General features: G+C 41.2%; 1 protein-coding gene across 1 annotated transcript; it reads right to left on the bottom strand.

Moving 5' to 3' along the window:
* Nucleotides 1–10,614: 10,614 nt before the first annotated feature.
* Nucleotides 10,615–15,122, bottom strand: KCTD12 (potassium channel tetramerization domain containing 12). The gene has a single exon (XM_075336793.1). The coding sequence runs from the start codon at nt 14,858–14,860 to the stop codon at nt 13,883–13,885; it is 978 nt and encodes a 325-aa protein (XP_075192908.1). The 5' UTR covers nt 14,861–15,122; the 3' UTR covers nt 10,615–13,882.
* Between the last annotated feature and the right edge of the window lie 705 nt (nt 15,123–15,827).

Here is a 15,827-nt window from a genome sequence, read left to right as displayed (position 1 = left end):
TATCTGACAGCGGCATTTAACACTCCGGCAGGGGGGACATTATTCCACGTACCCACCGGTGCACCTGTGGCATGATCATGCAGTGCCGATGGGTTTTCATGACAGCCAGGCGTCTGCTTAAGACCCCCTTGACTATAATTACGATACTCCTGTGAAAGCCAGCATTTAGCTGGTGTTTATAGATCGTGATTTTCAGTATACATAGCAGTGCTGATGCTCTACTATGTATAGCAAAAGCGATCAGACGATCACAGCTTCAAGTCCCCTAAGGGGACAATTAAATATAGTAATAAGTAAATTCTTTTTGAAAATATGAAAAAATAAAATCACAAAAGTTCAAATTTGCCCCAACAAAAATAATACAAAATATATTTGATAGCACTGCGTTCGTAAAAGTCTGATCTATTGAAATATTAAATAAATGAATATAGTGAACATGGTAAATTAAAAAAAAAAAGTATTGTGCAATTGCACTTTTTTTTGCAATTTCAACCTCCTGGGAATGTATTTTCCCTCCTTCCCTCTTTCCACATGATAAAATAAAGTCAATCGTCCAGCAAAAAACACACCTGTATACAGCTATATGGACGGAGAAATAAAAAAGTATGGCTAACAATAGAAGGAGAGGGAAAAACAAAAACAAAAAAAAACGACTATCCCACACATTAAGGGGTTAAAATCCTGCCAGAGTGCATTAGATAAAGCATACCCTTTTGCAGAGGTATATCTAGCTTTTCCAGCGCACTAGGCAAGAATTCAGTTTGGTGCCCCCCTAAGCAGTTTGAGTAGTCATCATGTTAACAATCATTGACATGCAATTTGCTTACTTATGCCTGCTTTACACGCTTCAATAAATCTTTCAATCCGTCGTCGGGGTCAAGTTGTAAGTGACGCACATCCTGCATCGTTCGTGACGTATTTGCGTGTGACATGTGACACCTACGTGCAATCAAGATTGAACGAAAATACGGTGATCGCATACACATCGTTTATTCCTCATACATTGGACGTTTTGTTGTATGAACCTAGTGAATTGTAACGTGTGACATCCCTCATACGATTTCGGTGTCTGATGCTATGTGCGCAGGTGTGCGCTCTGCACCGTAGCTTAAAAAAGGTCTGCTTCAGAGCGCAGCTGAAAAGCTGCGTTCTGAAGCGCCTCACAATGTCTGTCATGCACTAATCTCTGTCAGTCCGTCACTATCTCTGTCCCTCTCTCTCTGTCCATGTCAGTCTATCCCCCTCTCTCATATATTCACCGATCCCCGGCGCTGCACGGCATTCACACTGCTCCGGCGGCTTTTACTGTTTTGAAAAAGCCGGCCGCCCATTAAACAATCTCGTATTCCCTGCTTTCCCCGCCCACCGGCGCCTATGATTGGTTACAGTGAGACACGCCCCCACGCTGAGTGACAGGTGTCTCACTGCACCCAATCACAGCAGCCGGTGGGCGTGTCTATACTGTGCAGTGAAATAAATAATTAAATAATTAAAAAAAACGGCGTGCGGTCCCCCCCAATTTTAAAACCAGCCAGATAAAGCCATACGGCTGAAGGCTGGTATTCTCAGGATGGGGAGCTCCACGTTATGGGGAGCCCCCCAGCCTAACAATATCAGCCAACAGCCGCCCAGAATTGCCGCATACATTATATGCGACAGTTCTGGGACTGTACCCGGCTCTTCCCGATTTGCCCTGGTGCGTTAGCAAATCGGGGTAATAAGGAGTTATTGGCAGCCATAGCTGCCAATAAGTCCTAGATTAATCATGTCAGGCGTCTATGAGACACCCTCCATGATTAATCTGTAAATTACAGTAAATAAACACACACCCGAAAAATCCTTTATTAGAAATAAAAAACACAAACATATACCCTGGTTCACCACTTTAATCAGCCCCAAAAAGCCCTCCATGTCCGGCATACTCCAGGATGGTCCAGCGTCGCATCCAGCGCTGCTGCATGGAGGTGACCGGAGCTGCAGAATACACCGCCGCTCCAGTCACCTCCACACAGCAAATGAAGACAGCCGGCGATCAGCTGAGCTGTCACTGAGGTTACCCGCTGTCACTGGATCCAGCGGTGGATGCAGCGGTGGCCGCGGGTAACCTCAGTGACAGCTCAGCTGATCGCCGGCTGTCTTCATTTGCTGTGTGGAGGTGAGAGGAGCAGCGGTGAGTAGCAGCGGTGAGTAGCGCAATCAGCTGAGCGGTCACTGAGGTTACCCGCGGCCACCGCTGCATCCACCTCTGGATCCAGTGACAGCGGGTAACCTCAGTAACAGCTCAGCTGATCGCGCGGCTGTCTTCATTTGCTGTGTGGAGGTGACCGGAGCGGCAGTGTATTCTGCAGCTCCGGTCACCTCCATGCAGCAGCGCTGGATGCGACGCTGGACCATCCTGGAGTATGCCGGACATGGAGGGATTTTTGGGGCTGATTAAAGTGGTGAACCAGGGTATATGTTTGTGTTTTTTATTTCTAATAAAGGATTTTTCGGGTGTGTGTGTTTATTTACTGTAATTTACAGATTAATCATGGAGGGTGTCTCATAGACGCCTGACATGATTAATCTAGGACTTATTGGCAGCTATGGGCTGTCAATAACTCCTTATTACCCCGATTTGCCAACGCACCAGGGCAAATCGGGAAGAGCCGGGTACAGTCCCAGAACTGTCGCATATAATGTATGCGGCAATTCTGGGCGGCTGTTGGCTGATATTGTTAGGCTGGGGGGCTCCCCATAACGTGGAGCTCCCCATCCTGAGAATACCAGCCTTCAGCTGTATGGCTTTATCTGGCTGGTTTTAAAATTGGGGGGGACCGCATGCCGTTTTTTTTAATTATTTAATTTTTTATTTCACTGCACAGTATAGACACGCCCACCGGCTGCTGTGATTGGGTGCAGTGAGACACCTGTCACTCAGCGTGGGGGCGTGTCTCACTGTAACCAATCATAGGCGCCGGTGGGCGGGGAAAGCAGGGAATACGAGATTGTTTAATGGGCGGCCGGCTTTTTCAAAACAGTAAAAGCCGCCGGAGCAGTGTGAATGCCGTGCAGCGCCGGGGATCGGTGAGTATGAGAGAGGGCTGCTCAATTCACTTACTCAGGGGATTAGCGGTCACCGGTGAGTCCTTCACAGGTGACCGCTAATCAGGACGCGACACAGACAGAGCCGCAGCATGACAATGAAGTCGGGTGAGGTTCACCCGAGTTCATTCTGACAGTGCGGCTCTGTCTGTGTCTGCTGTCATCTGCCATTCAGCTCTGCTACACGGCTGTCTGTGTCTGCTGTCAGCGGCCATGTAGCAGAGCTGAATGGCAGATGACATAGTAAAACCGCATCCCTACACATCACACACGCTTGGCAAGTCAATAAATAAAAAAAAAAGGGTGCCCAATGCATACGTCACAGAACACATGATCTAAAGGATCGCACACAAAATTGATCAATTTAACATAGACTACTAACGCACGTGTGACAGCAAATGAACGACCTATGTGCAATCTCATTCAATCGCATATGCGACCTGGGCGTGTCACATCGCATACGAGATCGCATACCTAATTGTAAGGTGTAAAGCTGGCTTTACAGTCATGTGCCAATAACTGCTCTTCCAAATTCTCTCAATGTTCAGTGAAATACTGAGGGAAGCAAGAAGAAAATCTAGTTTTCACATGACCTAAAGTATAAAAATTGCATGAGTGGAACAGCCATGTGATGACTGCTGGAATAGCAAGGAGAGTTGAATCCTGACAGTGAGAATATTACATGCCATTAGAATTGGCATGCTACAATGCTTACATTTTATAATTAAAGGATTGGTCCTGGTTTGAGATGAAAGCCTGCAGTCAATCTAGGTGACTGCAGGCTTCTGAATTCTCAGTGTGCACTGCACATTTTACGATTCTCCTTTGCCAATGTCAAGAGTGGACAGTCATGTAAGAACAAGTATACAATTGGTATACTTCTGACCATATTCCAACTAGACACCTCCAGACTCACTCAATTCATTTACATTGAGCAATGCAGCGGATGTCTAGTCGACATGTGACTACATGTATGCAAATCCCATAATGCAGTTTTATGACCTCCCACTCTCACCGCTGACACCAGAGATTCCTGACAGAGTGCTGCGCGCACTGTGAGAATGCAAAGGCTGCAGTTACATACATATGGTGACTGCAGACTCATCACATACTTGGAAAAACCTTTTAATCCTCCTGACATAAAAACATAGTAACTCTTAACTTGTTAGAAGGCAGAATACTTTAGTAACTTAGCCATGAATCACGTAATCTAACAAGTTGCAAATTGTTGCATGTGTACAGGATCAAAACCAATAACAGCACAATAATACATTACTAAAACCACCAGCAGTACAGAAACACAGCATCACAGTCCTCATCTGTACAGAAATTCATCACCAGAACCAACAGTATCGAAATACATCACTAGAACCCCCATCAGTACAGAAACACTTTATCAGAACCACCAGCAGTGCAGAAATTCATCATCAAAACCATCCGCAGTACAGAAAAACATCGGTATAATCCCCATCAGTACAGAAACACATCACCAAAACCACCATCAGTCCATGGTAAACCAATTGTAATGTCAGGTCAGACCGAAATATAAATTTGCATCACATGAACCTACTTTTTCCAGTACGTCCTTAAAAATGGTAAGGAGATACTGGGAGTTATCAGTCATCATCAGAATGCGGAACCTACAAGAGCCATAGTACTTATGAGAATTATTTATATCACATATAAATATTTACATCCAGGTACCTGATAGATCATTGTCTCTGATCGAAGTTGTTCTTTCTTACCTTCATCTTGTCCAGATGCCATGATGACTTTTCCCATGCACAGCTCGACTTTGAAGACTTCCAGGTTCTCCGGTCTTGTTTAGCACATCCCACCACGATTCCCTTAAAAATAGCAGTATCATTATAATGATCCTGAATGAAACTATCTGCCCCATGCTGCGCCCCTCAACAAATAATTGTTTCTCATTGTGTTTCCTGCACAAAATATGACCCTCATACTGTCCCTCTTGTGGTATATGCCCTCCACACTGCCTTCTACTTTCCATACTGGGCCCCCTCTTCACACAATTCTCTCACACTGTATCCCGCTATACTGCCCAGTCTCTATACTGTGCCCCCTCATCTCCTTTGCACACTGTCCCCTCATTGCTGTAGCTTCACACTGTCCCCCCATGCTGCTCTCTCTCCATGCCGCTCACCCTCACTACCCAGTCTCTATTTTGTGCACTTTCACATTTATCTGATCCCAAAGTGTCTCTTCACTACCTTTGTACCATCCCACTCCTCATACTGTGTACACATACTCCCACCCCCTTATTTCCCATTCTGTTTCCGCACCCATCCCACCCCCTCGCTCCCTATACTTTGTCCTCAAATTTACCCTCTCACTTCAAACACTGTGTCCTCAAATTACCTCCCAGTTGCTCTCCATTCTGTTTCTCTATACACTCCACCAATTCGCTCCCCATAACGTGTCAAATTTCTTCCCTTAATTACAATAAATCTTTGGTTTCTTCAGCTCCACTGGAAAAATTATCACAGCAAACAGCTGGGGCCTCTGTGGTGCCGAGGAGGGACGTCAGCAGTGTGATCAGGTGACCTGATCACTCTACTGATGTATCCATTACCCAAAAGGACAGCTGGTTGGGGCTTCAATTATGCTAGTGCCTGAAAGACACATGTACAATAGATTGCTGGGATACGCCACAATGCACCTTCTCTGAGCTGGTTCTCAGCTTGGCAGATGGCTCAGAGAATGGCCAACTTCCACTACTGGGTACAGCAAAATGCAGCCACCAGGGAGACTCCTTGGACCACTGCATCAGGCGATTCACTGGCGAGCTCCCGCTGGTTGCACCTGGGGCACATGCTCCACCTGCATCTTGCTAAATAAAGGTATTTCAAAAAAATGTTTCATATTTTTAAGTATTTTGTTTATCATTTATTTTATCACCTTTCTGGGAGAACCCCTTTAAACTACAAACTGAGGTCCCATATGCAGTTGATGTCCATACTTGTCTCACTATCTGATGTCATCTTACCTGTTTTATTGGCTAGCTTTGGGTCTAATTTAATCAAGCATAATAAATGTATTTCTATTTTAATTAACTTTATGACTACATTTGGGTTTTTGTGGCTCAACATATATTTAGGGAATTACTGGTGGTGATTTTTGTAGGGAACAGAAGAGAGGCATTTCATATTTTTTATATATGCCTAGCTGTTGATTTGACGATGCACCAAGTGGTCAGATTTTTCTAGTATCAATGTATTTTTTCTAGTTGTTATATTAAAGCATAAAGAAAAATTAAGGTAAAAGCCATATTTATGAAGTGCTCTCTACTGATTAAACTGTTTCACGATTTATGGAGCAGACACCAGCTTTATGGTTTGCTGGTAGTGATAGATTTTCCCCGTAGACCTTTCTGTATGTGGTGTTTGTGTACAGCTTTTACATTCTGGCAGCTACAGACAATTTTTCCTACTCTAACAGACATGTCAGATTCCACCCCGTAATGTTATTTTGCTATCCCTTAAGGGGGCCGTAAAAAAGGCCAGGTTTTGTGGCAGCTTTTCCGTCACTTATTGAGCCAAAGCAAGAAGTGGCAACAAAAGGATCAACTCCTTGCTTTATATTTCCTAAAACCTTTGAATGTACATCTTGCACTCAAAAAACTGAAACATCACCACAAATACTGTGCTTTTTTGTGCGTGCACACGATCACATGTTATACTCTTTCCTGGGGGATTCAAGACTAGAACATCATGGAGCTTAACTAAAAATAGGCCTGAATAGTAAAATGTTTAAACTTGACCATCATTGGTAACATACATAGGAATTATCAGAACATATGTGATGTCTGGAGTTTTTCTTTAAAATAATTATTTACTTTAAGTGCTGATTTCTCTTAAAGCTGTAACTTAAAACTGTTTGTGTAATGCCAGCCTTTTGCAAACATTGCTATGAAAACAGGAACACTGGTTTTGTAAACCATTTCACAGTTTAAACCAACTTCGAGATAGTAAGATATAAAGTAGATAACCATAAGCGACGAAATAATGGAGGACTTCTAGTTACATGTCCCTGAATATAAATGAGTTTTAGGACTGCATTGCAGGTAGCCTTGATGATCCCTGTGAATTGACAACACATTAATTCCCAAACGTCCAGAAAGCATTGTAAAAGGCCCTATTCAGACTTTGCAGTTTCAATGCAGCTTTTTTGTGTGCATTAGGTCAGCAAGAACTACTGTCATTATTGCACCATATAATAATAATGTCTCACTAAAGCTACTTTCACACATCCGGTTGTAGCAGTGCGGCACAATCTCTGCTGAAAAAACGAAACCGTTTTTTTTTTTTTTTGCCGCCGGTTTCATTTTTTCCAGCATTGACTTGCATTGGCGCCGCATGGGCTTGCGTTCCGTCCGGTTTTTGCCGCATGCGGCAGATTTAGCCGATGCGGCGGCCGGATGGAATGTTCCCTGGCACGTTTTTTGCTCTGGCAAAAAAGCCGCATCGCACCGCATCCGGCCACTGCGGCGCATTTTTCAATGCATGCCTATGGACGCCGGATGTGGCGCGATGCGGCAAAAACCGCATCCGGCCGCCGCATGCGGCTTCTTCCACTGCGCATGCTCAGTAACATGCCACAACCAGAAAAAAACGGACGGGCCTCATGTAAAAACGTATGCAAAGGATGCGGTGTTTTCGCCGCATCCGTTGCATAGGTTTCACAGCCGGATTGAGCCGCAGTGCTCAAACCGGATGTGTGAAAGTAGCCTAACACAAAAAGTTAAAAGTGCTAAATTTCTAACCTGTACATGACATTTAGGCTGTGTACACATTCTGCATTTTTGCAACTTTTTTAACTAAAAGTTGCCTTTTACAGTACGAGCAAAACTTTTTATATTTCATAACTCTCGTGTACATTCTTGTTTTTTTCTTTGCTGACCGAAGTTGTTTCTTTGCTGACTGAATTCTAGTGTTTTGCAGCATTTTCACTGCATTTATCACTGCGTTTTTGAAGCATTTTTGGTGAATAAATCAACCTTTATTAAACACGTACTATAGATAAAGAACACATAATCCAAACCCATAAAAACATCATGAAAATGGTGTGAATAATGTTAATAAAATGGACAAGAAACAGGTTTAGGCTGTAAAAAATAATGCAGCAAAAATGACTTAACTATAATGAAATATGAATTTTTTAATGAATCCGTAGATCTCATATAATTGAAAGCTCTTTGAGTTTCCTTTTCCCATTCGCTTCTAGATTTGGATACAAAAAATGCATCTAAATGTAAGGTTGTAAAGTAGGCATCAGAAGATTTATCCAATCTTTTTTTTAAAAAAAAAGTGTGGAAATACTTTAGTAGAACTAAGATTAGTCCTTCAATTCCAAACTCTCTCCATCAGGCCCAAACCAGCACCATAAACACTCATAATAGTGTAATAATGCTCTCTTTGGACCAACAAAGTAAAACTACCCCTTAGCACCCTTATACAGCAATAATATTTGCTTAGAGTTCTCCACAAAGTTGCAGTGTTCGCTTAGCATCACTGCTCCTACACATATTAGTTTTTAGGTGCCTCTTTAATAAAAAGTATACTCACCTAGTTCTTTCCCACAACAAACAGAGTAATGCAGCCTACAGGCCTCTTCTACACTATTCTCACGATGGGACTGCAGGTGTGACGCCAGGTACTAGAGAACTCCTGGCAAGCGTCGCAACACAGAAAGAACAATAGGGTAGCAATACAACAGAGAAGCCTGGACTTAGGAAAAGGAGAGGGGATCACCTACTAACACTCATCTGAGGTTGATTCCTGCACTCCCTAACACCCCTAGAATTCCCCCTATGTGCCATCACGTGCTTAGGCCCTTATTGGACATGAACTCACCCTGACTAGTCTCATCACTTCAATAAGACAACAAGAGGAAGGTAAGACAAACATGTGGGGAAAGACACAACAGATAACACTCCACAGATTCTCCAGCAGAAACTTCTCAGGTACAACAGAAGCAACACCTGAGCTTCTCCTGGCTCTTTCAAAGTAGACAGCATTGGTATGAGCTATAGCCAGCATAGGGAGGAGTGAGAAGTGGATATTTGTAGCAGAAGGGAGTGGCTGCAGCTGAGATTACAACTACCTGTTAGATCACTGCATTATAAAAATTAACCTTAAACCCTTCAGTACTGGATGAAATTAAATATGCTCCAACTCAGGGTAAACGACAAGCGGGCACTAAAGCGGATCTGCAATCAACAATACATTATCCCAGATCCCCCTCAGATCACATCAGGCCGTGACACACATTTAACAACTATGCAGACAGTGGCTCAACATATGTAAGCATGATGATATACATTGGTGTCCAATACCAGCATTTTGTTGACTCAAAGGCCAGTTTAGATTTACAGCCTACAAGACACCAGCACAGGACCATAGGGCTGGTGGGCACAATAAAGTTATTTCATTACATCTGCCTGCAATGACTTGCCAATGGCAATGAATTTTGGAGCAGTGATCTGACAGCTCTGTGCTCAAACATCTTTATTTCATTTTACTCGTATTCTGTGGATAATTGGACTTACCTTAGTAACTGGGCCACCAAGCAAAAAATCAATGCCGCATGTCTGAACTTCATATTGCTAGCTGTGCCCCAGCCCTGTGCAGTCCATATGGCTCAATGTAGACGTAGACACTCTATAGTGCCATTATATTGAATACATCAATAATACGGCATCAAATGGAACTATATATCTTTCTGACATAAATAGGTACAGTGTAGACTGACAGACAGACTTCTGGAGGTGCTATATTATTGGTCTCAACAACTTGTAACTTCTATAGAGCTACAATACAGCCATGTACTTTACATTAGGTCTTCAGCTAAATACCCTTTCTAGCCTTGGACAAACATTTACTTAATGGAAATTCTGTCCTTAAAAAAAGTAAGAAGGTGGTTAATATATGAAATTAAAAGACATTTCCTAATTGACATAGTTAATTTCACATGAAAGATAGTCAGTACAATTACTGCTTGCTTATAGTGTGAAATAGCCTATTAACATAAAATCCTGCTCGATCTCTAGGGAAGCCTTACCATGCAGTGTTTTCTGTGCTGTCTGACCTACTTCTAATAATCTACCGCTCGGCCCCCATCACACACAGAACAGCCAATTCCAGTTTTCAGTATTACAGCTACACCAAATGTTTAGTGTAAAGAGCCGAAAAGCTGCAACTAACAGCTCTGACTGTCACTTATCACATATGAAATAGTCTGTCCTGAACGCCACGGTCATATCAATTGCATCTTCTTTTTTCCTTACTGCAAAAGTGGATGTACTTCATAGTATACTGTTAGTATAGTATACAGTTGCCATCAATTATACATTTCTTTTTTTTTTTTTCTGCAAACATTGCCTCATCTTAGAGGCTCCGAGCACAGACACACAACCAGCTACTCTCCAGGGAAAATTTGTAAAAAATGAGGGTTGTCCAAAACCGACAATCTTTTCCAACAACACTCCCCCCATAAAATAAGACGCAGGCGTATTTACTAAACATTGGTACTTTATTAAAATTAGCAAGAGGACAAAAAAGTCAGCATTGACATATTGTATTAGGCCCATTTTTAAAACATACTATAACCTTACAGTTGATAGCAGAGACATCTCCTTGTGCTATAGGAAAAGCAACATTTATTGATATACACACAAGAATAAGTAAGATACTTCATTATTTTATGCTTTCCAACATTTCAGTCTATATATGAGAAAGAAATTAGATACATTATATATCTATTTCCACATGTATATTGTGCGAGTCCTTTAATCTAGTCATGTTACTTCAGAGTACTAATATTATTAAAAAACTAAAATGTTTTCTCTATATATGTATATGGACATTTTATGTATTTACATACAGGATTTTCCGCTCTTTAATGCCTGTACTGCCAAAGAGGCAATCAATACAGAGAATGTGGTGACAGCAATGTACAGAGAAATGGATTATTAACACAGATTTTACACAATTCTACAAAATTTCTAAGGCTGGATATGGAGGAAATTGTATCTGTATGATCCTACAATCGGGTTATGTAGGAGACATATTGAGATTCTTGATCAATCAATTGCCAAAATTTGGATTTCGATGTGATCCAACTCTTTAGAAACCTATAAAACCAATGTTGTTTTGTAGATGGGAAGATGTCCCAACACAAGTGGTGCCAGTTTGGAACCTGGACGTCTTCATGAATATTCAACTATAGGGCGATCTAGTACTTCCCAAATTATAAGGATTATAGTAGTAGATGCTGGAGAGACAAAAAGGTGCAATATAGGGTCTTATCCCATTGGAAAGGAATAGAAGGTACAGGGAATTTCTCACCTAGGCTACTTGTGCAAGTCACAACTACTATGAGCGGTATATAGCTGTGCGATGGCTGCTGCAGACCCTGTGTAAACTCAAAATGGATTAAGCAGGAGAAAAAAGGGGGTTAAATCCGCACTGACAAGTATAGTAATGAAGGATCTAGGAACGATCAGTATCGGGATTTTATTGTTCTGCGCTTTTCAGAGTCTTGCTCCTTCTTCAGGACAAAAATGTTTATGTACATCAGTAATTTTGTCCTGAAGAAGGAGCAAGACTCCGAAACGAGTAGAACAATAAAATCACAATACTAATCGTTCCTGAATCCTTCTTTACTATACATGGCAGCGCGGATTTAACCCCTTTCTTCTCCTGCTTTATCCATTTTGAAATTATAGGGATTGGAATGTTTGATATTATATAAGTAGCCATACTTGGCCTACAATTCTATGAGCTACATCATGTGAGGAAAGTCCAATACAAATTCTGAAAAGGTAAGATATCTTAATTTCCATCAAATTTGGACTTTTTTCAAAATATTCTATTATGTAACATTCAAGGGACATTAATTATATGGAATCATCTTAAAATCCGCCATATATCGCATGCGGTTAATTCTAATGAATTATTTGGCAATATTACCATAATATAAGTGAGAAAACACACTGGTTCCCTGAAACTTAAAATGTATGTTCACGCTTCCAAATTATGAAAAGGCTGAAATAAAGCGCCTGTTGAAAGCATGTGATATCATTTTTATTGCTTTGTTAAATGTTTCATATTCTGAAAGAAAAATGTGACTATTTATAGAGTAAATGCATTCATCAAGATCAGGTGACCACTCTGGCCCAGAATACTACATAATGCAAAAGTGACACATTTACACTGCTCAGCAGCTGGAATGAAGGGATAAGCTTATTGTCATGTATTATATATTATTGCCTAAAAAAAATTACAAGAAATTGAATTAATATGAGCAAAATCTTTGGTAAAGCCATTGTTATCTGACGTTTAATCAAGTAATGAATAATTATATATATACTATAGGATAAGAGCTGATTAATAGACTATGTTCTTCTGCAGACAACAGGGAATCAGAGAGCAGATCAAGTCAAGCTCAATGCGTATCAAGAGCTGCTGCAGTAAAAGGATTATAAATCATTTCTACTCCACTGCCTGAGAGTGTGCATGTGTCTATGAGCAATGAAGCCACAGCCACATCTTCCCAAAATGCACCCAGTCGTACAGAAACCTATTTATTTCCACATTATTACCTTTGAAAACTACCAGAATGCATGTATAAATAAATGTCAAATGTATTGTGATGTATCATTCTACAACCACAAAAGTGGCCAATGCAGCAGGCTCCTGCTCTGTATTGTGGCTTTGTCCATGTTAATTGGCTTGATGCACAATATTGTCTATGAGAATGTAGCATATAAAGTGCACAACGCGTTTCACATCAGATAAGGGCACAGGCCTTATGAAATATATTACTCACGGCAAGCTTTTTTTTTGTACTTAGATAGTCCGGCAGCTACTCTGGAAATAAGCCCTTTAATGATTTCAATTAACTTGATCACAAAGCTAAAATACACTAAGCTCATTGCCAGCAACACAAAGAAGGTAACACTTACAAGCCTATTATGGAATAACACCAGGTATTTTCCATGAAATGTTACTATCGCCTTACTGAAGATAGGAAAGAAAATCATAAAAACATAATCAATGTAGCCATAATAATAAAAAAAATCCTGCACTATAAAGATAGGTCTATTACAATTCTAATCCCTATTGACTTTCATAGTGAAGGCAGTGGTGTTAGTACATGGATAAAGTGGAAAACAAAAAGTTGCTGGATTAATAAATGATAGAAAAGAGAAAATTAATTATTACTTCATTACGATATTGAGAAAATGACAAGTTTCTATACAATGTAATGGGAGATTATCTGAGTATTTCATATAAGTACACATGTATTCATATGTTAGTATTAAACACAGAGTATGATGTGTAAAGCTGTTCATACTTACACATTTTTATAGTCTCTAGCCTGTCCCTGCCTTCCCCCTTAGAAAAATATGAAGCAGTCATGGGGTATTTTGTAACCCCTCACTCTCCTAACCTAAAAGATCTGATGGTTTGCTGACATATTTGAGCAGTTGAGAAACATTACTTTATATTCTTCTGCCTCTCTAGTACAAGGAGACATGAGAAACAATCTTCTGAGAATATTTCGATACACCTACGTGAAACTAGGAATTATTTAGCTTGTACGATTGCTGTGTTGATCAGAAACAGTGTTTGTATTGTTTTTCTTGAAGTTGATGCATCAGATCCACTTCTGTTGTTTGGTCAGTCTTTCCTTGTATCTTGTGAAGAATAGACATAATATAGGTGATAAAGTTTATGCAAATTATCCGTGTATCTTGAAATTTACTCAAAAGGCTTCAGTCTCTGCAAAAGACATATTCGGTGTAGCTGGTCCACACTTTGTCCTCACTCTGGTCATTGCTGGCAAAGGCACATGTTCCAGTGGAACTACATGCCACCATGTGAAAACCAGCTTCAGACAACTTGTCAAAAGCTTGCTCTAGAAAGTTAAATTTGAGGTAGTACCTGGAAGTGTACCTCTCTGGGGGTCTATCAGGATCTCGGCTTTCATTTAAGGTTTCCCCAAAAACTTCTTTAGCCAGAGATGTTTTACCACAAACAGTAATACGGGCAACTCTTCGAAATTTGGCATCAGCTTGTGCTTCACGGCCTATAGTGTAGGAACCTCGATAGCCCACTGTAATGTATCCAGATCTTCTGCCTTCAAGGGATTGAGAAGGAGTAAGTCTAGGAACTGAGGCAGGGCTGCAGGAAGAGGAGGCATTGAAACGATATGGATCTAATGTTGGGGAGGGCACGCCAGCTGCAGGAGAAGATGAGGCTGGAATGATTGCAGTGTCCAGGTCCGAATCTTGAGTGGCTGCAGGAGTGAGAAGCAAAGGTGGTTCTTCACCTCCTATGGAGCTGTCCTTACTAATACGAAGAGGACTGAGACGTTTCACTAGTTCGGGAAGCTGGAAATGCTCTGCTTCTCTTTGTAGACGACTTCTCTCAGGAAAATAATCTGGCAAAACAAGCTGGAGATCCCGTAGATAATCCAAAATATACCGAAACAGGAAACCATCTCTATCCAGGAAGAAGCGTCCCTTGCTGTCCCGAGCCAGCTCTCCTGGTTTCTGTTGGGAAAACATACGCCAGAGTAGAGATTCTGGAACTGACACAAGAGTCGTGTGCCTAGTCACATATACCTGTCCTCCAACATTTAGTTCCACTATTTCTGGAAACAAAGGATCCAAGGGTTTGCCCCCTGTGCAGCTGCCACCTCCACCTCCTCCTCCATTTGGTAATCCACGTGCACTGTCCGGTAAAGCCATGAAGGCTGGAAGGAAAGAAATGTCTTGGTAATTTCAGTTCCTTTCCAAAAAAATAGAAGAAATCAGTGTAGATGAAATGCAAACAATGCAGAAGAAAACTAAGTCCTTGCTCCAGCAGTCAGCTTTACAGCTTAGTGCATTCAGTGTCTCCTCTCTGCAGGCTAGGTGCAAAGACTGCAAGAAGCAGCAATAGCTTAGCACATACTGCCTTGTTTTCCTTTCTCTTCTCCCTGGGTTTCTGATTGAGGGAGCTGGCAGGGTCCGTGTTTTTATGTAGAATTGCACACTGGAGGCGTGGGAGGGAGGAGGGGAGGGAGATGGAGGAAGCACAGGCACAGCTGATCACATATATACAGAAAGGGGATGTGTGCACACGATTTGCATGCTTTGCAGATGTAACTGATGTTTGTAGTGCAGAAACATGCACAGCTATGATGCTATCGTGCTGAGCTGTATACTCATGGAGACAATCAATGTATACGGCACTAAAAGGCATTTTTCTAAACATATGCAACAAAATACACATGCAAAAATATTTCAAATAATTGCACCTTAAGGCTAGATTACATTTTTATTAACCTCAGATTACTGATCCTTAGTGCTGATTATTGTCGCAAGCATACAGTTTTGACAACATTGCATCATCATACTTATCAGGACCGATTTCTAAGAATTTGTGTTATCAACGCATTTCAGTTAAGAATATCAGATGGAAACTTTATGACCAGAGGATTAAAATAATGTGATTAAATTAAATAAATATATGTATTGTCAATTTCAGTGGTTCTAAATAAAAAAAAAATGCAACATTTAGTAGCCTATACTGTATGCTTGTGGATACTTTTATGTGGGGGTTATTGAGGGTAGTAATCCCAAAAGTCAATATTGACCCCATAAAGAGAATCTGTTAGCAGGTTTTTGCTATGTAATCTGAAAACAGCAGGATATAGAGGCTATGGGGTGCTTC

This window comes from Anomaloglossus baeobatrachus, chromosome 2 (genome assembly GCF_048569485.1).
Source record: "Anomaloglossus baeobatrachus isolate aAnoBae1 chromosome 2, aAnoBae1.hap1, whole genome shotgun sequence".
NCBI classification, from domain to species: Eukaryota; Metazoa; Chordata; class Amphibia; order Anura; family Aromobatidae; genus Anomaloglossus; species Anomaloglossus baeobatrachus.
Note: the sequence above shows the minus strand (reverse complement) of the source record. Positions and strands in the feature narration are given on the sequence as shown.

Excerpts from the sequence above, each read along its gene's own strand:
- KCTD12 (XM_075336793.1), bottom strand. The coding sequence starts at position 14,860 with ATGGCTTTACCGGACAGTGCACGTGGATTACCAAATGGAGGAGGAGGT.